Genomic DNA, 23,304 nt, shown 5'->3' with positions numbered 1-23,304 from the left:
ATGTGTCTCAGATACGAGGCTGCCCTGACATTTGCTTTTCAGAAAAGGAAATGTCTCAGTAAGCTGGGGAGACAGTGTGGTATTATCAGCGACAAAGGAAAAAAAAATAAAAGAAGAAGAAAAAAGAGAAAGACAAAAAAATGATGGCAAAGCCCTGAAGTGCTTTGAGAGCAGTCCCAGGCAAACCCCCCAACTCCGTAAGCAAACACCACGGCACAGCCTGACGGGTGCCAGGCGAGGGAAACGTGCCAGGGGAGTGATGCTCTCCCCCTTTCCCCGTTTTGCCCACATTCCCCGGTCCAGCCCGGCAGAGTTTCCCTGGTGCCGGTGACGATTTCCACACGTGTGAACCGCGCGGCTCCCGCGCCCTCCCTCCCTCCTGGCTTTTAGGAACTGCTTTCTGTTTGTGTGATTTTGAACCACAAGCACAGCCCCCACCCCCTGACGAGCGCCGGCCCACCCCGCGGCCAAGGCAGGGATCCCCCTCCCTCCCCTCCCGGCAGCGCCCAAACCCCTCCCTCGCCCCCCGCCCCTGCGCTCATTGAGAACAGATAAGGCGCCGTCACACGCAGCCTCCGCGCCCTCCCTCTGCCCCAGCCCTTCAAAAGCTCGGGACCACCACGGATCCCTCGGAACAGGAGAGGAGCAGGGAAGCGCAGGCGAAGGAGAGGCAAAAGTGGCAGCGCAGCGGGGGAGGGTGAGGGCTTGGAGCGGAGCGGGGAAATCAGGGATACCCACGGACAGGGGCGTGGGCATCCTCAGTGCCACATCGATGTTTGCTGCCAACGGGCAGCGGCAAGGAGGCGGGAGGCAGCCCGGGGCTCCGAGGACGATCCCGGCTCCCTGGTGATGGCATGGACCGGCCGCTGCTCCCGCAGCAGCTCCCGGCCCCGCTCCTGCCCCCGGCCAGCTGCCCTCCGGAGCCCAGGCGCGACTCTGATGCGGAGCCGCTCGTAGCAAGTAAGTTACCGATTCCTTTGTTATTCCAGGTCACTCCCGGTCTTCTCCGGCTGCAAAGGATCGGGAGCCCAGCAGGCAGCGGGACAAACGCGGAGCTGTTGGGCCAGCGGGATGCCAGGCTCCTGTGCCCAAAGCTGCCGGGGTGTGAGCTGTGGACATGCTGCTGCCTAACTCGCAGCTGCCAGGGAACTCTTTGGGAAGGCAGGGATTGGATGCTGATCTTGGGCAAAAGCACTGTCAGATCTAAAGGTGGGATGCAAGAAAAGACGTTAAAAAACAGGAACTGCTCAGATACAGGATTAGTGGAGACCACTGGAATGCAAAGGGCGCCAGGAGACTGATCAGTGAGCAGCCCCGAATTGTGTGGAGTGACTCCACAATCCTTATCTGGAGTCCAAGATTAAATTCTTTCATAATTAGGATACTTGCCAGTCAGCTTGGAGTTACAGAGCCCTGGCAGGGCAGTCTCCAGATGAGGAAGTGGCATGTTCAGCCCTTGGAGGGGACAGGGAATGCAGAGCACTGGGAATCCCTCGGGGGTTATGGCTCTGGGAGGTAAAAGCATGACTGATTTTTTTACCAGTGTCCTGTTGCATCACTCAGAAAGGCGCCTGGGGTTCTCACTGTGCCAGCACATGGTGCTTGGGAGCATCAGGTTAACTTTTACACAGCACCTCTCCTTGGGCTTGAGCAGGGAGTTTCAGGAACCAGCTGATAACTGGCAGAAACTGGCCCCATCCCAAAAAACTTACCTCTGGCTTTTGGAGATTCTGTCACCAAGCAGCTGCTTCCTCCTGTGCCCTTTTACTTTAAAATAGACCTTGAATTTGTGGAAGAGGGGCTCGGGGGAATCCAAACTGGCTTTTCTCACTGGTTCTCTGACCAGGCCGAGCAGCGAGGATCTCCCCAAGAAGGTGGGGAGTGTGTGGGGCAGTGTTTGTGCTGGGGGGTTATTTCACTTCTGGGCTTCAGTTCTTTGCCTCACCATTCCTACCCAGCTGGAGATAAAGGATCAGGATCATTTCTGATTCCCGTGGCAGAATATTCTCCAAGCCTGGAAAGTTCCAGCCCATTTATTTGCAAAAAAAGGGCAAACAGAGCTTTGGAGTAATATTCCAAGGCAAATTTCCAGACTGCACTACTTAAGTCACCCACTTTCTATTGGGTTTGAGGTCAGGAGAGGCACCTGGACACTTGGGGTGAGCACGGGCCCTCAGCCAGCAGCTTGGTCTGAGGTCGGTTTGTCCCTCTGTGACTCCTGTGCCCTTTCTGCAGCCGGTTCGAGCACTGCTGAAGGCCTTGGGGCAAAAAGAGCCTGTGTTTGGGCAGTCTATCTGTGAACTCTTTGTTGCAAGGTACTGCAGAAACATGAAGTGTTTCAACAGTTTTATTGTATTTCTTTGAAGCAGATTACAGAGTGATTCTCTGTTGCTGTGATGGTGAATTCCTAAACAATGGAGAATGGGAACGTTGGTGCTCCTGGGGCAGGATTTTCTCCTAGAACTGAGATTCTGCTTTCCCAACATTCAGTGTTTTCTGTTCAGTGTAAACAGCCAGGAGCAGGAGAAACAGAGAAACAGGAGAAACAGGAGTGTCTGATGAGGACAGAGGTGTCCCTGTCTTTGTTCAGGTTGAGAGACAATGATCAGATTTCCAATGACACCATAAGGTGTCCCTAAAAATAGAGATGAGGTGAGAGGCCAGGGACAGAGAGGCTGCAAAATGCCTCAGGCACAGTCACTTCCTTGGAGGTGGAATCGAATTGATTTATTTCCAGGCTCTATTTGTTGTTGATAGAGAAAATATCATTTGTTCCAAATCAAGGAAAACACCTAAGAGCACAATACTGTGGTTGCATCCTTTGCACAGGCACTTGTCCTGCTCAAGGTCTTGAATACAATGAAGTACAACAGAATTGCTTGGGAGTTCCATGGATTAATTCCTCCAAGGATTGGAGGATTGGTGGAACTGTGCCATAGGAAATACTCCCAATCTTATAGAAACTCCATACTCTCCAGTCCTCGTGCTCTAACAAGTTGTAAAAGCCTGCATGATGCCTCAAAAGGCATTTTCTAGTTTTCATCTTCTTCTTTTTCTGTAAAAAACCTCCTCCCAGTCTCTCTCCTCATCACACTTTTGTGTCTCCACTCTTTTCTCTATAGGTCTGGAGTCATTATATTTAATGCAGCTGTGAACTTGTGTTATGTGGGGGGGTTTATACTTCAATCCATAGTTGAGGAAAAAAACATATTTGAAACCTGTGGCTATTTGACAGAACAGAAACTGCCTTTGTTGGCTTTGGAAATAATCCTGCTGGGTTATTGATCCGAGGGATCCGGCTGTGGGGGCTTTGCAGAGTGACCTTCACACACACCTGAGGCAGGCAGGGACTGCATTGCCTGCTGTTGGAGTGGGGCAAGGAGGAAAGAGTTCTGCAGTGATTCCAGGTGCTGATTTAGGATTTTGGAACTGCTAAATTTAATTCCTGCCCTGCCACAGACTCCCAGCTGGGTGTAGAAGAACTAAGTGTCTTTGTGAGTAGATAGAGCCCTTCCTTGGTCCAGGCATCTCAGGAAATACATAAATAAAACTTTCCAGCGTGTGATAGCTGCACTGAGCGCTGCGAAACACTCGGATGCTCTGGGAGTGGGAGGGTCACGTTCCTCCCTCACAACCAACAATGGAAGGGCCCCAGGATATCCGAGGAGAAGGATGGATTGGGAGGTAACTCGCAGGTAAAAGGAAAGTGCAAATGTCCATAAACCCTTCCTTGGGGTCAGGTTGGCTCCCCAGTCAGAGAGATTTTCTTTGGAAAGACCGAGCACCTTCTGCTGGGGTATTTCTGAGCCAGGGGCACTCTGGGCACACAGGAGCTGTCACAGCCCAGCCCAGCTCTGTGACAAGCACAAGGCCACCCTGCCCCTTCAGATGGACCAGCAGCCACCCGTCTTTGTGACCTGGTGGTGGGGTGAGGTCTCCTCCAGCCCCAGAGGAATCTGCTGTTACATCCTGAGTGCCAGGAAAGTGGTGCTGAGACTTATCAAAAACTCACAGAGGAGATGAGAGGCACCTTCCCACCTCAGCGCTGAGTGAGGTGACACTGGGAGAGGCAATTACTGGGATCAGGGAGCTTTTGTGCCACAGGTCTCCCTTCTTTTTCCCTGCCTTTCAATAGCACAGCTCTTCTGCAGCCTTCCCTCCACCTGTGGACTCCTAAGCACTTTCCAAAGAGACAGCCACCAAAACCCCAAAGCTCTATTTATACAGAGTCAGAAAGATGGAACATTCCATGGTTCACCCCAAATCCACCTGCCTTTCCTCACCTTGCATGCACAGCTCTGTGTGGAAGGGCAGTCTGGTGGTGTTGGCTGTTCAGTCCCACTCACACACAGGCAATGAAGACAAGGGTGGAGGAAAGGTGCCTTTCTCAGGGAAATCAAAGCCCCACCTAAGCCAGAGCCTATCTAAAGTCATTTTTCTTTGGGTTGTCAAAGGCCATCTTCTCCTAAGATTTCTCCTTCCTCCATCTTTCCATGAGCACTCAGTGTTCAGCAGCCAATGCTTTTATTCTCTTCGGGTGCTGCTGCTTTCATTTCCTTTATTCCTGCACCAACTTCCCCACGTTGCTCTTGTCTGACAATTAAGAATTTCATTCCCTTGCAGCACTGCAACCTAAAGCAGAATTATGTGGCCCAGAGGAACCTGGGCACAGTAACCTGGTTTATGTGGTGTGGGCTAACAGGCAGCAAAAGAACCAGGTCAGGTTTTTCAGTGATCTCTGTTCAGTATTATTGGTTGCTTGTTGAGTAGTACAGGACTCATATTGTCTGCAAAAAAACGATGACAGGGTTAAGTAAGTAAAAAAATACTCTTTTGGGAGGTGTGGGAGGTTTGCTAAAGAACGGTTGCTCAATTATTCTCCTAATGTGAGAAAACACAGGCATGAGGTTTAAAAGAAACAAAAAGAGGTCTGCTTTTACACAAATTTGATGACAGATTCACATCCTCAGACTCCACCTGCCTGCCAGTTTAGTCCTTTCCAGCATCAAATCCCATCCCCATGGAAATCTGTGTGTTTACTGCAGCCAGATCAGCAATTGTTTAAATGGGAAAAGCCCCCGGTCAGCAGGGAAAGAAGTTTCTTCAAGTGTTTTGTACTTTTACCTTCAGTGATGTCTCTGGCAAATTGCTGGAGCTGCCAGGAGCACCTCAGCTCTGTCAGGAGGGGCTGGGAGCTGCTCTGCCAAGCGCTGCCTCCTGGAGATTCTCACCTAACCCCAGCCTGACTCTTGTGCAGCAAATCCCAGCCCCTAAATGTCGCCGCCTGCCCCGAGTGTGTCATCTGGGCAGAGCTGAACATCAGCAGGGCTGATAAAAACCTCTCTGCAAGGCTGATAATGCACTGACTCACAGCTCCTCATGCAGTAGCCTGTCCTGAAGGAAGGCAGCTTTGTACAGAAGTGACATTTTTATTATCCTGGCCTCGTTTAACCAAAGATGGTAAATGCCAAAGAAACAGAAGAGTGCCTGTGACTGTAAGAGGCAATTTCACCTCCTGGCTCTCTGTGCTGGAGGGAGCAGGGATTTACAGACTGCAGCCGAAATCTCTGGGAGGTGCATGAACATATTTACCACGATGTGGCAGAGATGTTTATGCCCGGCAGCAGTGGCTGTGCATGACACAGTGAGGAGTTAACCAGGTCCTTACACAGTTGCACTGCTCCTTTCAGAGCATCTTCTCATTTGGGCTAAAGTTTCCCAGGGCCCTTAAAATCACAAAGGAATGACAGCAAATTTCCTAGAAGATTCTCATGCCTGGGATCTCACAGACCATTCACATCCATATTACAAATTTTACTGCTGGGGAATTAAGGCAGAAGCAAAAGCAGTGATTTGCTCAGAATTAGAAAACCCTGGAATCATTTGGAGCAGAAAGCTGGATAGTGTGCAGCCATCCAGAGCTGTGCTCAAACTGCTAACCAGGAGCATTCTGTTTAAAGACTCTGAAGAAAAAATTCATGTGCTTAATTATTTTCAATAAGCACAGACTGAGATTATGCTCACACTACAACGGGAGAGTTACAGATGAAATATCCATAGGAATTGCAATGCCACTGAAGCTGTCAGTGAAGTTCTTATCCAGAAGGAATTTTTCTGCATTACTGGATCACTTGGAAGGTGTTCCTGAAGGTTTGCAGAGATGCTTCAGCTGAGCTGTTGTTGGAGATCAGTAGCACCACCAGAGATGTTGCCAGTCCTGTGAGTGTTTTAGTTAAAAAGGTTCCCCTATACATTCATTACTGGTCAGCTCCTCAAACCTGCTCCACCAGAGTGATATTTCCAGTGATTTAGGATTTTTGGTTGCTTTTACTCTATTCTGTTCTTTGTAGTAAGTTTTAAGATCCTTTTGGTCTCTTTGGTGTGAAACCAGAACATGAAACCTTTCACTCAAGATTGATGTCTGGAACGGGATTGTTCTCTCTCCCATGGTGCCAGTGAAAGCTTTAAATTTACTTTTATAACAAAATTATCTTTAAAACAAGTCTTTTAAAATTGAAAACATGCAACCCTTGCCTGGTTTTACATTTAGATTGATGGCAAGCTTTTTAGTCCAAATGGAGTAATTTTGGATTAATCAATCAATGCAAACATGCATCAAGAATATTGTTTGTAAGAAGGAAGCGAGGAGGTTCTTCACTACCTGATTCCCAGTGGATAGGAGGCTTCTTTCTCTATTAAAGAGGGGGAAAAGGTGTCTGATTGTTCTGCCATGTGCTTTCACATGCTGGGAAATGAGAGTCAAGCTGTGCCCCTGTCATTTTTCAGCACCTTGCAGCACTTTGCTCACGTGTAAAGAGACAAACTTCAGAGTGCAGAGACAGCCAGGCCAGGGGGTCGGGAGGTTTCAATTGCACCAGGCAGTGAAAAGGGCTGAGGACGAGTGCGAACACACCCCGAGCCAGCTCTCAGGAGGGACAGGAACAGAGCAGGGGGTGACTATTCTGTCAAAGTCCTGGATGCTCCCGCTGGAGGAAGGGACCACACAGCACTGGACACCTGATCCCTCCTGATTTCCCCTCCCAGCGCCTCGAATCCCCATTCTCTGCCCCTCACCGTGGCTGCAGGGGCTCAGCCCTGGCCCCAGCCCTGCCAGGCAGGCGCTGTGGCAGCAGGAAGCTCTGCTGGGCACAGATGGTTGGGCTCCCTGCGGAGCAGAGCCAGCGGGGCTGGTTCCAGCAACAGGCTCCGGCTGCTTCGTTGGAGCAGTGATTGATGGTGACTTAGATAAGGGCCACGAGGAATTCTCTGCCATTAACCAGACTTGGCTGCAGCCGAATGGAAGTGAAAATTTGTTGCTTCATTTATTCATCCTGCCTCTGCTTCCTTCCCGCCCACCCTTTGTGCTTTTTAATACCAAAAAGATGAAGCTACTTTGCTCAGTCTTAAAAATTGTCTCTCCCAAGATACTCTTAATTGTATCTCTACACCTTTTCTCATTCACAGGAGCATAAGAAGATTAAAGATAGAGGGAGCAGTGATAGATTTAGTTAGGTTTTAATAGGATTTGTAGAGGACAATGCAGGGAATGAACACCATACAAAATATTGCTGCTCTATCTTTGATATCCCTAAGGCTCCTTAGGTAGTCTTTGACAGAGATTTTGTCTGTGCCCTGCATCCAGAGTCAAGACTCTCATTTTTTAAAGGAGTATCTAATCATCTCAGTAAACAGGATGTTACATTATAACTGGCAGAAAGCATTGCAGCCTTCATCCTGTGTTATTTATCCTGGTAAGCATAACTCTGAACGTCGACAGTGGGATTGTTAACAGCTCTCTGATGCGTTCCTAAGAGCGCCCAGTGATTTTGTCTAATGTCAGGTGGAGCAAAGGGGTGAGCTCTGACAGATCTCATTAACAGCAGGCCTGGGTTCATCACACCTTCCAATGTGGGATTCAAGATGCTCAATTAAATGTTTATTTCACGTTTGAAGCCCAGGCTCACGAATAAACTTCCAGAAGGTGATTCAGCACTCCTGAAATCTGAATTATCCCTGGAGATGCCTTTCTCTGCTGACTGCAAGGGAAGCCTTCATGCATAATTTAGACTCGTGAGATTTAGGTAGACAGCGGTGCTCAGCGCTTTCTCTTAATTTCTAAGGTTTCTCTTGATATGCACCCAAAACCTGAGGCATCAAAAAGCTCCTCCTGAAAAGATGTTGACACATCTTTACTTTGTTCCAAGTTGTGATCTCGAGCAAATTTAGTGTGTAAAAAATCTAAGGACAAAAAGAAAGCCCCAAAATGTTCCAAGGTTTAGATTTTCCACACTCCCAGAGCGTGCCCATCACCCTGGCAGCGGCTGATGCTTGAAAGGCCTGTGTGTAATAAGCCAGTCTTTACTTCCAGGTCACTGCAGAGTTGCATTCAACAAGTGGCTGTTGTGGGAGAAGTGTGAACCCTCCAGAAACAACGTCCTGATGGTCCAGATGGTGAAATAAAATGGCTTTTGTCTCTTTTCCTTCTGCCTGAAACTGTCTTTCTTTGTTGTGCAGCCCAGCCATGGCTGGAGATTCCCGGATCTTCATGAACCAGGACATGGACATCGGGGTCACATCCCGGGAGCCCAAGAAGATCCCCAAGCAGGCTCGGGATGACGTCCCCATCGCCACGGACAGGACCCGGCTCATTTCTGCCGAGGGCAAGAAGCCACGGCAGCGCTACATGGAGAAGAGCGGGAAGTGCAACGTGCACCACGGGAACGTCCAGGAGACCTATCGGTACCTCAGCGACCTCTTCACCACCCTGGTGGACCTCAAGTGGCGCTTCAACCTGCTGGTCTTCACCATGGTCTACACCATCACCTGGCTGTTCTTTGGGTTCATCTGGTGGCTCATCGCCTACATCCGGGGAGACCTGGACCACCTGGAAGACGAAAACTGGATCCCCTGCGTTGAAAACCTCAGTGGGTTTGTGTCGTCATTCCTGTTCTCCATCGAGACCGAGACCACCATTGGGTATGGCCACAGGGTCATCACAGAGAAGTGCCCCGAGGGCATCGTGCTGCTCCTGGTCCAGGCCATCCTGGGCTCCATCGTCAACGCCTTCATGGTGGGGTGCATGTTTGTCAAGATCAGCCAACCAAAGAAGAGGGCGGAGACCCTCATGTTCTCCAACAATGCCGTCATTTCCATGAGGGATGAGAAGCTCTGCCTCATGTTCCGGGTTGGGGACCTCCGCAATTCCCACATTGTCGAGGCTTCCATTCGAGCCAAACTGATTAAGTCCAAACAGACCAAAGAAGGGGAGTTTATTCCCCTGAACCAAACGGACATCAACGTGGGATTTGACACCGGAGATGACAGGTTGTTCCTGGTGTCCCCTCTCATCATCTCACACGAGATCAATGAGAAAAGCCCCTTCTGGGAGATGTCCCGCACCCAGCTGGAGAAGGAGGAGTTTGAGATTGTGGTCATCCTGGAAGGAATGGTGGAAGCCACAGGTAAGGATCTGTCGACAATCAGTCACGGTTTTGAGGAGGAAAGGGGCACAGTGAAGGGCAGTTTGGCGTTAGGATTTCACTGCCCATGTCACCTGGACTGGGAACACAGTGGAGTTTGTCCTTGGATAGTGCCTGACCCGGGCAGGGTGTCTGACATAACCAGTAGTGAAAGGTGGGGCCTTTAGCTCCTGTTGTAGGTCTTCGCCCTCTTTTTTGTAGTGTTTCACCCTCTTTTATAAGTCTGGGATTGAGGTAAAGGGGTTAGTCCAGGAGCTGCCCATAACCACTTAGAACTGATCCAGAGGAGAAAGAAGCAATGGATTAAAGGAATTCATGAAGTCTCTGGTGGACCTGTTTCCTGTGATCAAAATTCATGGTGCGAATCTTTTCCCATTTCTCCTCTGTGTTAAAGACTGGCTGTAACTGTGCTATTTTAGGTACTGCTGTAGTGTTGATTTTAATGGGGGCTATGAAGTGCCCAAGTCTCACTGTATCCCATAAAGCAGCACGTGCTGAGGCTGAATGACTTGCACGTGGTGCAGGACACACATCCCCAGAAGGAGCTCAAAGAGGAAAAATACAGAAACTGCTTTTGTGACTCTTGCAGCCCTGCAGCTGCTTAACAGCTCAGACAAAGCTGGGTAATGGGAAATTAGGAGATATCCTCAGCCCATTCCCAGTTTCCTCCTAGGGGTGTGCTTGTGGCAGGCGATGAAAGAACTCTGTGTCCGTGTAGAGTGAATGTGGAAAAGTGGTGAGCTCCAGCTGTCCGAGGAGTGGGAAAGGCAGCTGGGGGGAGGGATGGGCACAGAGGCTTCCCAGCTCCTTCCCACAGGTGTCTCCCACATCTCCCTATCTCCCTCTCTCTCTGCCTGGGGAGGAGGCTGCACCTGGCAGTGGTGGCACTGTGGGTCATTTCCACTTGCATGAATTCCTTTGTTCCAGGTTTCAGGAGGAGCTGGCAGCTCTTCCTGCTGCAGTTGTGGCACAGCAAGTGTGTCCAAGCCCCTGAGATGCTCAGGTCCCTTCCAGGCAGGATTTTCCAGCCTGGGGTGGGCAGAATGCATTGGTGGAATCAGGGTCTGCAGGGGGAAAGGGCTGCAGGCAGCTCTGAGGAGAGAACTCCTGGCTAAAGATGAACAAATGAAGTCAGAGGTGCAAAAAGAGCTTTTATGAGCAGGTTTCCCCTTTGGTGTTTCAGGATTTTAGTTATGAGCTCAGGGTTTTCCTGTGGGTGGTGGTTGGATTTTTTTCCCATTCTCTCTGAATCATTAGCAGGGGTTTTCAGCTTGTTACAAGTGCTCAGTGGTGTCAGCACCCTGTCTCACAGATTCTGCCCCTTGCTGACTGTTAATGTTATCCCCTCCTGCAGATTTGCTCATTAGTCTCCCAACAGCCAGAGGAGGAAAATCTCTCAAATTCCTGCATCCCAAACCTTTGCTCCTAGAGGCAGCTGTCTAGAGAGGTAATTCAGTGTCCCAGAGTCTCCCTTTAGGTGACAGCAGTGGCTGGCTTCCCCAAGCAGAGCTGATGGGAGGGGATGGATAAGTTACATTCCACTGAGGCTGGAATATGTGCTGTGGACGTGGAACTCACCTGGCACTTCCAGGGAAATGTTCTTCCTCAGCAGAGCATTGTAGAGACGTGGCAAAGGAAGGGGTGGGTGGAAAAGACTATCAAAGGCAAGGATTTGTAACAGTGACTTATTCCGCAGCCTAAACATTTATTAGAGGCTGGAGCCTCCTAATCTGAGCATGGAATGCAGCTCCTTGTTTGTCCAAAGCCTCTTGCCCGGTCACACAGTGACACTAGAAATGCTTTGAACTCCTGCTGCTCTGCCTTCCTCGCAGGAAGGCTCAGCCTCTGCTGGGGATGTGTGAGAGGAAGTCATTATCAATAACAACCTCGGAATTAAAAGCATGGCATGGGAATAATACTGCCTTACAAATGGGCTCCTCTCCCAGAGGGATCACACAGGCCGGGCTGTAATGGTGTTAAGGAGCACACATCCATGGAAATGAATTATCCTGGGCTCAGAAGGCAGCCTGGGAAATCCCACACTGCAGCTGGGGGAGGCACTTTGCACTGAACTCGGAGCTGGGTGGACCTTGGATGATTCCAGGATCCGATTTGGAGGCTGGGATGTGCCTTGAAGGACCTATGGCAGCCAGGGGGGAGGGATATTTTGTCACAAGAAGAGTGGCCTGCAGAGACAGTGTTTGTGCTTTCCTGCTTCGTCCTCACACTTGGGAACACTGATAAAGCAGTTTGGGGTTATTAATCCCTCCCTCCACACCTTAAAATCTGCTCCAAGCAAATTCTTTAGGCTGTTCCCAGCCCATGGCACTGCTCAAGCCCCATCTGCTCTCAGGAGTGGTGTGATATTTACACCCAGCAAGACTTCTGTTAAATCCTGACACTGTCACAGCCTGGTCGGGTTCAGGGCAGCGTAAAATACAACAGAGAATTTGTTCCCTTAGCAACCCCTACGAAAAATTAGGAATCCACTCCCCAGAGTTCAGAGGTACCACTGGTCAGAACATACAGCTCTGCTTCCCACCAGGTGTTTGGAAAGCAGGTCAGAATGGTGACTGGCAACATATCAACGACTACAGAAATTTTAGCATGACTAAAAGTGGGGATGTTTTTCACTGATAATTTGGGACAGCGATTTTATAGCTATTTTCAGTAGATTTAACCAGGCACACACATATTACAAATGTAATGTATTGTCTCCTCTCAAACAAGCAGCTCTATTTACTGACATTTAAGTTTAATTCTGACCCAGCGCAAGGCAGAGACGGTAAATAGCTTCAAATGAAAAGTGTAGAGTAAATGCTGAGGAGTTCACATCCTTCAAGACATTGGGGTTTTTACATTTTTACAAAGTGAAACATTGTGGCTTAAAACAATGATTTTGTGTTCAGGTTGCCTTGACTTTTCAAAGGCCTGAGTTACAGCACATGAAGAACAGCAGCTCACCAGCCAGCCTAAAGCACAGTGGGTTTATTTTGCTGAAAAGGACAATAAACGTGGTGTTATTCCAGCGAGAGCCCTGGGGGCATCCAGGGCTGCCCCACTGCCTGACCCTCAGAGCCAGCCATGGCACAAAGCCAGATGTGGCTTTTCCCATCGATATTTGGGATGGGCGAGGCACTGTGGCTCCTCAGCGGACGGGAAAGGCCAAAGGCAGAGTGAGTTTCTGGGCAGATCTGTTGTGGTCATTGCTGGGTGAAACAAGCACTGTGAAGACAAAATCAATATTGCTGACAAGTGTTCTGACTCCAGGGATGCTTTGTGGGTGTCTCGGGGGCAGCAGCATCGCTCCCAGTGCTCTTGATGAACTGGGCACAGGGATTACTGCAGGGAATTCATTATCTCTGCCTTATCAGAGCTGGACTCTTGTCAAGATCAGCTGCCCCAAATCTGACCTGCAAGAAAAGGGAACAAAGCAAAGGTGGAAAATCTGTTTGCACAGCGAATACATTTTTGCTTTCCCTGCTTCTCTGCTTCCCAAAATCTCAGGGCCACCCTCGTGACAGGACAGCTCCTGGTTGCTGTTGGCCAAAGCTCCTGCCCTTCCCCTCCTGATCCCAAACTGAACACAGTTTGGAAGCTGCTGGGACAGGGCAGAGCAGGGCAGGTCCAGCCCCCTCCCAAGTGGTGCAGAATCAGCTGGGCTGTGATGAAGGATTTGCCTGATCCAATGAGGGAACATTAGCAAATCCAATTTTTTTAAATACTGTTTTTCCCTGTAAGCCATCACTCCATGTGCTGACACACTCTGCATATCCTACCAGACTTCCTGGCAGGTGATTTGAAGGGACTCTCTTCTCTTCCAGCTTTACCCTTCCTCTGCGGTTTGCTGACAGTTACTCAAATCCTGCTTTTTCCGTAGCTTCCTGCTGCCCTCATTCCCTGGGCTCAGCCTCCAGCTCTGCTCTCTGGGCACGGAGGGGGCAGAGCTTGTTACTCCACTCCTGGTCCTCCCTGGTTTTCATTGCCTCTTTTCCCCAGCACAATTAAATAAGGCACAAGAGACACTCCAGATGCCTCATTAGTCCAGTCACTAAATGAAGTTTTAATGAACTCTTATGTAAGTACAGGTATATATTCTTCTGGCTTAGAGTCTGTGATAAAAAGGGATTTAGTGATTAGAAGTAATTAACCCATCCTGTCCCTGTGGGAGAGTAGGCAAACAGCAGAGTTTTCGCACCTCCATTTATCCACCTTTCCAGAGGACAGAGTGCAGTTTCCTGGCTGTAAATGTAGGGCCAAATGGAGTAGTGACAACAAAAGATATGCTGAAATTAATCATTATTTTCATGGGAGAACAACGGAAGGGTAAAATTACTAAATTGAGTTTCTGGGCATTCATCATCTGGTTTGGGTTGTCTTGTGTTGTTTTGCATTTTGCATATAAATAACTTTTCTGTGAGGAGGACCTTGCAGAAATGTCACAGAAAGTGCCTAAAACATTATAGGGAAGAGCTGTCTCAGGTCATTGTGCCTGAGGTGCCCTGCAGTTACTGTAAACCCCTTTGGGAGGGACCCGAAGTTACCTGGTGTGAGCTTGGCTCCGGCTGGGCCTGGTAGAGATTATGGGAATTGAATCCAAGGTCTTTACATCATAAAGTCCTTTTATTATATTTTTTTCCCCAGTGCCTAGGAGCTTTTGCATGCCTGGAGAGCATTCAGATAAATTAAAATCCTATTACTCTCCTCTGGCATAAATATCAAAGTGAATCAAGCCCAGCCATGTCCTCTAAAGGAGACAAGCACAAATAATTGGAGGACCATGCTCCTACCTTCTAATATTCCTTTTCAAGTTGGAGGAATATTGACTTTTTGGAGGTTATAGTGTTCTTTGGTCTAATTAACACAGAGGGACTAATAACTTTTATAACTTACCATATGCTAATGTAAATTGAAAGACATGTATTGCTTAATTACAGCAATAGAACTTAAATTTTTTATAGTCTCTCCTTGCCACCCCTAAACTTCCATCACTGCCACTGCACCTCCGAGGCCATCAGCTCCTGGGGTGTGGGTGTTCCACAGCTTCAGAGCATCTGGGAGAAGGGGAAAAGTCACCCTGGACACAAGAGAATGTGCAAACAAGGGCAAAGGAGGGAGATCACTCCCAGCAGTGCCCAAGCTGGAGGGAGCTGAGCAGATCTGGCCCAGCCCAGCCCAGCCCAGGCACATGACATTTCTCAGCAGATAATCACTGAGCTCCCTGGAATTTCAATGAGCACAGTTAATTTTAGCCTGATGAAAAATGTGGTCTTGACACCCCCAGGGGCTGGGATATCTCTGCCCACTGAGGAGGTTCAGGCCATGGAGCAGCACTGGAAGATTCTCCTCTGCTCGGGGTGGGATCCCATCGAAGCCTGGGGATTGCAGAGCACCCTCTGCGTCCCCCCGTGCTCTCCCATTACCCCTCCAGTGAGGCCACCTGGCTCGGATGGGATGTTTGCCGAAAATCAGCATCCCCCAACAGCTGGGGAGAGCCTTTGGTGGTACAGACAGCTGCAGCTGCAGATTTGGGGTGACGAGGGCTGGTTTTGCCTGGGAACCAGGATCAGCGTCCCCTGTGCCGGCATGGGGCAGCGCAGAGCTCTGCTGCAGGGGCAGGATCAGAGGGATCAGCTCGGAGCAGCCCCAGCCCCGTGCTGAGCCAGCTCCTCCTGCCCTTTGTCAGCATGTTCAGACATTCCCAGCCCTTTGATAACGCAGGAGCCGCTTGATCCCGCTGATTGTGATGACAGGAAGGAGCCTTACTGGAGAGTTCCCTGGCGCTTGTTTTACAGCAGCGTTTCCTCTGTTCTCAGACGTGGTGAGACACCTGCTTTAATGCACATCACAGTCTCTGCACCTTTTCAGCTGCTGGGAAGCAGAACGGAGCTGGATAGGGAGGATCCCCGGCTGCCTTCAGCAGGAGCAGGCACAGCTCAGTTATTGATCTGTGGCTCCAACCCACAGACAAAACATCCACTTCTTAGGACTCTGCTATAATGAAATTATCATTAAAACTCTGGGAAATGTTTATTGCACAACTTGAAACCAGGATACAGTGCCCTGGTCTCCAGCTGCTATCAATCCTGTGACTGGTTCCAGCTTTATTGAAAACTTGATACATCTGCTTCTAACTTCAAACAGGTTTTATCTCTGGTTTCTATTAAAAATGAGTTTTGTTTGCAACACGAAGCTGAGCTGCTCAGTGAGAGATGAGAAAGCTGCAACTAAAAGTTGGCACCTGAAGATTTCTCATATCATTCCATGTTTTCCATAACGGACAGATTGCACACATTTATATTGAACATAAACTTTTTTACATTTAAACCAGATTGTTTGTTAGATGAAACTCTAATGGTCTTACAACCTGGAAAATAGGATAGAGTTGAAAACTATGTGTCTGTGACTTCAAGTACATCTACTTGGACCGCACAAAGGAAAATGAGGATACAGGGCCATGAAGATGATGGGATGGAGCAGCTCTCCTCTGAGGCAAGGCTGAGACAACTGGGATTGTTAGAAGAGAAGGCTCCAGGGAGAGCTCAGAGCCCCTTGCAGGGCCTAAAGGGGCTCCAGGAGAGCTGCAGAGGGACTGGGGACAAGGCATGGAGGGCCAGGACACAGGGAATGGCTTCCCAGTGCCAGAGGGCAGGGCTGGATGGGAGATTGGGCAGGAATTGTTCCCTGGGAGGGTGGGCAGGCCCTGGCACAGGGTGCCCAGAGCAGCTGGGGCTGCCCCTGGATCCCTGGCAGTGTCCAAGGCCAGGCTGGGCAGGACTTGGAGCAGCCTGGGACAGTGGGAGGTGTCAATGTTTAATGTCCCTTCCAACCCAAACCATTCTGGGATTCTGTATTCTTTTGGCATGAAGTTTGTTTAAATGAAACCTCCAAATGCCACTTCTCTGTATCTGCACCATTTAAACGCAAAATGTGTAGTCATATCTTCTTTAAGGAAAGGATTAACAGCCTTTATCAGGGCCATACGTACTATGGTTAATAACATGGCAAGAAATTTGGAGAGTTTGGAATCTCTCTTGAGTTCTTGTGCTCCTCGAAGTGTCAGGGCTTCAGGGCTGCATGAGTGATATGGAAGAGCAGGGATGTCACAGCTGGTGTGGCACCTAGATCTGGGTCTGTTTGCAGCCAGGAGCTTCACTGGCTGATCCTTGTGGCTTCCTTCCAATTCAAGATATTCTGAATTCTGATTCTACTTGTTGTATAGGAGCATATCACAAATGATTCCCTCTACCTGTGACATCCCATAGATTCAGATAAACAAGAATTCTGCAATTAAACAGGTGATTTTTTCAGGGATACACAGAGGTCTGAGTCCAGGGGATTGCTGTGCCCCCCTGCAAGGGGAAACTGGCATATTCCGAGCATGGAGGGCACACGTTGTGTTCCAGTGGAAGTGGCTGCATCCATGTGCTCTTAATAAAAATTAGGTTTATTGTTTCCACACCTCTTCTGTCATCTTTTCACAGTCACAGAGGCAATTATTAGCTAGGGACATTACAGATGCATTAATTAACCAGGCTGGAGAGCACAGGGCAGCCTGCAAAGCAGGCACTTAATGGAATTTGAGGCAGAGACAATGGTGTTGTTTACTGGGCGATGTGGGAGTTGCCAAGCAGTGTGTCCCCACGCAATTAAACACCACTGCACATGTGCTAAAAAGGAATATTTGAATGGGATTATGGAGCAATTACAAGTTGTCTTATTGTGCTGGCTCAGTGTCCCCCTGGGGTTACAGAAAGCAGCTCCTGCAGGAAGCTGGCAGCAGCAGTGTTTTGTTGCTGAAAGCTTTCCATTGTTCCTGCCCTAATTGAATCCTTGGAGCAGGACTGGGACGGTGTCCCAGGAGCTCAGGTTCACTCAGGTGCTCCCCCAGGGAAGGAGCTATTTCAGGCCCGGATTATAAGGCAAGAGTTCCCTTAGGGACCTCCAGGCCCCCACATTTCACAAGGACACCCCATCTTTGCCCCAGGGACTCCTTCATGGTACCTTGATGCAGCACTTGGAAAACCAGGGTAAGAATCAGCTGGTTCATTCACAGGGCTGATCCTGGAGCCTGTGGGGTCTCCTCTCCTGCTCTCCTTGCTTGCTCTGGAGGAGGAACTTGGAGGCCTTTGGGATTTCTGGTGCCAAACCAGCTCTGTGCAAAGGGAAAAGGGCTGGTTTATTTTAGCCAGCTGCTGGTTTCCAACCTCCTGGCACGAGGCAGCACCACGAAATGGGATTAGCCCTGCAGCCCTGACCCCCATAGCCCAGGAATAAAAGCCCTTGCCCAGGGAGGTCAGTGTGTGAGCAGTGCCGGTGACACAGCTTCCCTGGGAAAACCTGTCCCAGGACTGGCAAATCAGCAGGACTCCGGGCTTCCAGGGTGAGTGGAGCTGGCCCAGGGCAGGAGGGCTGGCCCTCTTCACGGCGAGGGCGGGCGATGCTGCACATTGCAGAGCCACCGGAGTCAGGAGTGGCCTCACCCTGTTCTTCAGCTCTAAAGCAAAAGCCGAGAGTTTCCTGAAAAGACGCTGAACTTCCACAGAGCTTCTCCTTAAGGCGGCAACACTTGGGGTGATTTTTAATTCCCTGGCTGTGTTTTTCATGGCAGCCTCTGCACTTCCTGGTTCCTTCCAGCCCAGGAAGCAGGCACGCTGGAACAGTGTGACTAACGCTGTACTTGTTGTTCCTGCCCAGAAGCAAACACTCCTGCAGATCTTCTTGAGGGGAAAAATTGGGTTTTCAGTCTGTGCTACAAAACTGCAGATGTCTCAGCATTGCGTGTGTCACCGTCTCTTCCCCTTTCAAGGAACAAAATACTCCTGGCCTGGTAGCTTTAAACCAAGGAAAGCAGTGAGAGACTTTCGGTTTTGCAGAGCACTTGCATGTGTGGGTGTCTTTTAATGGTCTGTAGCAATTCTGAGAACAAAATACTCCTCTTTTCACAAAGGCGGGGTATTTTTTAAAAGGAAAGGGGTTTTCTGATTGCTCCAAGATTTCAGTCACTTAGGAGCTCACAGAGTGAGAATATGTGCTATGCTCTTCCCTGAATGATCTGACACTGAGACTTTTCCCCCTATGCATTACTTCAGATTTCTGTCTGTGTGCTCTGGGCTGCAGGAATTAGACTTGAAAGTATTGGCCAGAAACTGGGTCGAGTGCATGTTCTGAATGCATTCCAGTCCGGCCAATCTCTCACCCTCCATGAGAGAACAGTGGGAGGACTTTGTGAGGTTAGGTTTTCACTGGAAATTAATTTCAAAGTCAAAACATAATTAGAACAAAGAGAAGACGAATGTTTGGAAGAGAAGTGAGCCTTGACATTGCGAGGTGATTCCAAGGGCATTTGCACACAGGTGTGCTTATCCTTGCTCTGCAAAGCTCTCTTTAAACTTTTCTAAAGTAGGGGCTGAGAAGCAGCTCGACAAATATCAGTGCCCTGTTAGCCACAGTTCATTCAATCCACAACCCATCGGGACAAGGGATTGAACCCTCCAAGGGGATTTCAAAGCCAGCTTGGTTGGGAACCTCTCACCTTCCGGGCTGTACGTCCAGGTGTGTGCGGCTGCGTGCACAGGAATTGTGGCACTGATCCAGAGGGAATTGTGGTACTGATGGAGAGGGAATTGTGGAACTGATGGACAGGGAATGGTGGCACTGATGGAGAGGGAATTGTGGCACTGCTGCTCCGGGAATTGTGCCACAGCTGCTCAGGAATTGTGGCACTGATGGAGAGGGAATTGTGGCACTGCTGCTCAGGGAATTGCACTGCTGCTCAGGAATTGTGGCACTGATGGAGAGGGAATTGTGGCACTGCTGCTCAGGAATTGTGGCACTGCTGCACAGGGAATTGTGGCACTGCTGCAAGGGAATTGTGGCACTGCTGCCCAGGGAATTGTGGCACTGCTGCAGGGGAATTGTGGCACTGCTGCACAGGGAATTGTGGCACTGCTGCAGAGGGAATTGTGGCACTGCTGCAGAGGGAATTGTGGCACTGCTACTCAGGAATTGTGGCACTGCTGCTCGGGGAATTGTGGCACTGCTGCAGAGGGAATTGTGGCATTGCTGCTCAGGGAATTGTGGCATTGCTGCAGGGGAATTGTGGCACTGCTGCACAGGGAATTGTGGCACTGCTGCAGGGGAATTGTGGCACTGCTGCAGAGGAGGAGGGATGGGCCCAGCTCCGGAGGAGGGCAGGGCAGTGGCTGCCTGTGCTCAGGGCTGTGTGGGTCAGGGCTGGGGCAGCACTTGCAGGGCTGGGGTTGTTCCAGCAGGATCCACCGGGAGCTGTTGGTGTCAGCCACACAAACAACATCTCAGCAGAGCAGGGTGAGGCAGAGAGAAGCTGCTTAGAGGCCCCCGCCTGCAAACCCTTAAGCACGAGGTTCAGGAGGAGGAAGATGCCGAGATGAATGCATCCCTTTCCCTTTGGGTGCTCAGCTTGTTCATGATAGAGGCTTTTGTGAGGCTTATCAAGCGAAGACTTTTCTGTGTCCCAGAGCAATCAGGTATGGAAACGACACGAAAGTGCTTTTAAGTGCCAGGTGTGGTTGGGTGAGCAGGTAAGGGAGCTTTGCCTCTAACATCCCTCTCTTTCTACCCAGGGATGACTTGCCAGGCTCGCAGCTCCTACATGGACACCGAGGTACTGTGGGGACACCGCTTCACCCCCGTGCTCACCCTGGAGAAGGATTTTTACGAGGTGGATTATAACAGCTTCCACAGCACCTACGAGACCCACACGCCCGTGTGCTGTGCCAAGGAGCTGGCCCAGTCCCGCCGGGAAGGGCAGCTCCTCGGAGCCCTGCCCAGCCTGGGCCGGGACGCAGGGACAGCCAGGGAGGACGAGGAGGACGAGGAGGAGGACGAGGAGCAGGAGGAAGAAGGCAGGGAGCCGACGGGACCGAGCGGAGCCAACGGGACAGCGGGAGGGGGGAAGGAGGAGGTGCCGGTATAACCCCGGGCCGTCCTGGGACACGGCACCGGCCAGCCGGGAGCCGCCGGGGAGCCAGAGCTGGGGCTCGTGTCCAGCTCTGCTGCCTGCTGCTCATCCTGGCAGTCACTGCCCTGCACCGTGCCTCAGTTTCCCTCCTCCTTCCTGAGGCGCTGAGCTTTGCCCTCCTCTGCAAAGCATCTGGGTCTCCATGGACAAGGCTCGCTCACTCTTCTCGTCGCTGTTAAAACCGAAATCCCCTCCACTGGCTGTTTCAAACGGTGTGCATTGGGCGTGCAGAGCTCTGCCCCTCCTCAGAGGGTGTCTAACCAGTCCGGAATGTCCCATCTCAGTATGAAGAATGTGATTTCATACCTTCACTTAATTTGTGAGTCAATGTATTGTAGACATTGTTACAGCTAAATTAAAAGAAAAGGAAAAAACCTCTCTGCTATGTAGCGAAGTGTTTTGCCCTCGTGAATTTTACAAACAGATTTTAGTGTTTTCTTCCAGGATCGCAGCCATTGGGATTTATTTCCTGCAAAATGTCTGATATGAGCAGGGCACCTTTCCCTGCAGACCTCTAACATGTTTATCCAGTGTTTTGTCTTCTCCAGCTGAAGTGTTTTGTGTACTCTTTTAATGGAATCTCTGACACATTTCATAGGCTACACATGGTCAGAGAAAGTTTAGATTTTGCCCCCATGAAGGCTTTTTTCTGGCCTCAATGTCCCAGCTGCAGTTCCATTTGATGGTTTAAAACAAAGGAAGTAGCCCCTTGGGGATTGGAATGTTCTGGAATTTCAGAGGCTCTGGAGTAGGGAGGCTGGGTAAGTGGCAGTTTGCAAAATTCGCTGCTCTTCTGCAAGGCATGTATTTACAATAAAGGTTGAGGTGCTGATGTTCCTGCAGCTAATGGGAACACACACTGACATAACTGAAGCCAGCAATTTTGATCTTTAGAAAGAGGCAGAGAACCAGATTTCCCAAAGAGGATTGTCTCATCCAGAAAAGGAATGAAGAAAAGCAGTCTGTGAGATGAAAGATTTCCACAAATTTCAACAACACAGGAAAAAAAATGGCCTTGTTGGAGAAAATCTCTTCCCTTGCTCCTCAGACTTCAGTGGGAAAAAAAGGATACCTGCAGAATTACTTTCATAAAATAAAATGAAGAATACATAATATGCAAGAGTTATTTTCCGTAGAGAAAGGACTGTATCTTTATCTGGGGAATAAATGTGCACTGTCTGGACTGAGCTGAAAAACAGTTTTATCTCTTGATTTTACCACAAAGACAAGATAAACTGGAAATAGAAAGCAGTGGTCTTACTGACATGGAAACAAGGAGGAGAATACAATCTGGAGAGGTCAGAGGTAGCATTTACTTAGAGATTCAATCTTATAATGTAGGTAAAAGAGAAATTTGTGGGGGTTTTCCTGAAGGGGTGGAAGAATGCCCACGACATGGCTCTGTTGTACTTAAACCATGTTAGGAGCCAGCAGGCAGCTCGGCTGCCAGGGTACAGGAATTACCTCTCAGTTATGCAGCACATTTCCAAGGGAAACAACGTCACTGGAAATGCTCAGCAGTTCTAGAAAGCATCTTGCAGCCTTGGAGTGGGCAGAACTTTTCCAGAGGTCTCCCTTTTGTTTTTCTGCTCAGGTTCTTCTTTTTCTATCCTGAGTCTCAGAAGGAACAGAGAGAAGAAAACAGAGAGAAAAATGAGATCCTCAGAATGGCTTGTTCTTTTTCTGAGACCTTCTGTCCTCACCCAACCTCTGCAAGATAATTATGTGTCAGAAATCAAGACTGGGTTTCAAATTTTTTTCCTCTGGAGCTGAAGTGATCTCCTAATGCAGGAGATGGAAATGGAAAGTAAAACTGCAGTGGGTCTGTGCAAGTCAGAGGCAGTTTGAGCCCTCAGAGGGATGTTACGTAAGCTCTGCCTGACGAACTGCCTCGTCCAGCTCAGCTGACCATGAGAGAGGTTTGATGGGTCCCTGCTGTGAGGCCAGAGACAGAGAGCCTGGAAAATGGCACTGGACTGCCTCTGCACCTTTCTCCTTCCTGGCTCTTCCCTCCAGAGAGAAGGTGGCCACCTGCAAATATCCCAAAAGCTCTTTTGTCTGCTCATTGCCCTCAAGATTTCATCCCACAAAACTGCTCCTTCCTAAGAGTGTCAAGTCTGGGAATTCATATATCCTCATGTAAGGAATTTGGGTTGTTGCTGAAGGCTGGGTTGTGCAAATCCATCCCAGGGCATGGGGGGTAGGACAAGGCTTGTTCTGTGTTTGGAATCTGCAGAGATGCCCCAGTGACTTCCTGAACTGAGCCTTCAAATAGTGTCTGCATGAGCTGAGCCCAGGAACTTCCCAGGTTCTGGAGGATGGGAGAAACACCCTCCTGCATTCCTCACTGAGCTGAGCAGATCCAGGGCAGGGATCCCCCAGGGCAGGGGGCACCCTGTGTTTCTTGTATTTCCAAACCATATTTTCAAGTTGTGCAGCCTGGCCACCACTTCTGGGAGTTCAGGGACCCTTTCCAAAGACTGGCAGACAGGCCCCAGGGTCGTCCTTTTCCTGAAAGAGATTTAATTTAGTGAGTGTATTGAACTTTTCTGGAAGTGAGGGAGAGCACCTCTTCCAGATTTGTCATCTCTGACAATTGGATCTGTTTCCTTGCTGTTCACCAGCATGTGCAGGACAATGGGAATAAAAGCATAACAGACCCACTCTTTGCTGTAATGAACATTTAATACAAAGCTGCATCTCTTGTGGGAGTTGAAATAGCTCACACAGATACATCCACCCACGTAAATATCCCATATGAACTCCACACTCATCGGTGTACTTTAAAAAATGTTAACTAATAGTCCACAAGAAACATTTGTA

The 23,304-nt window shown here is 49.5% G+C and overlaps 1 protein-coding gene across 1 annotated transcript; it reads left to right on the top strand.

Moving 5' to 3' along the window:
- Positions 1-518: 518 nt before the first annotated feature.
- On the top strand, positions 519-23,145 carry KCNJ5 (potassium voltage-gated channel subfamily J member 5). Its single transcript, XM_008636880.2, has 3 exons — positions 519-960; positions 8,515-9,461; positions 20,084-23,145. Exons 2-3 carry the CDS (start codon positions 8,522-8,524, stop codon positions 20,434-20,436), a joined length of 1,293 nt encoding a protein of 430 aa, XP_008635102.1. The 5' UTR covers positions 519-960; positions 8,515-8,521; the 3' UTR covers positions 20,437-23,145.
- Positions 23,146-23,304: the final 159 nt, after the last annotated feature.

Source organism: Corvus brachyrhynchos, unplaced genomic scaffold, assembly GCF_000691975.1.
Source record: "Corvus brachyrhynchos isolate BGI_N302 unplaced genomic scaffold, ASM69197v1 scaffold46, whole genome shotgun sequence".
NCBI lineage: Eukaryota > Metazoa > Chordata > Aves > Passeriformes > Corvidae > Corvus > Corvus brachyrhynchos.
The sequence above is the reverse complement of the archived record's forward strand: the minus strand, read 5'-3'. Positions and strand labels throughout refer to the sequence as shown.

Bases quoted from the DNA above. Each gene is read 5' to 3' on its own strand.
- KCNJ5 (XM_008636880.2), top strand. From the start codon at position 8,522: ATGGCTGGAGATTCCCGGATCTTCATGAACCAGGACATGGACATCGGG. The intron at 9,462-20,083 runs GTAAGGATCTGT...CTTTCTACCCAG, and splicing joins AGGAATGGTGGAAGCCACAG to GGATGACTTGCCAGGCTCGC.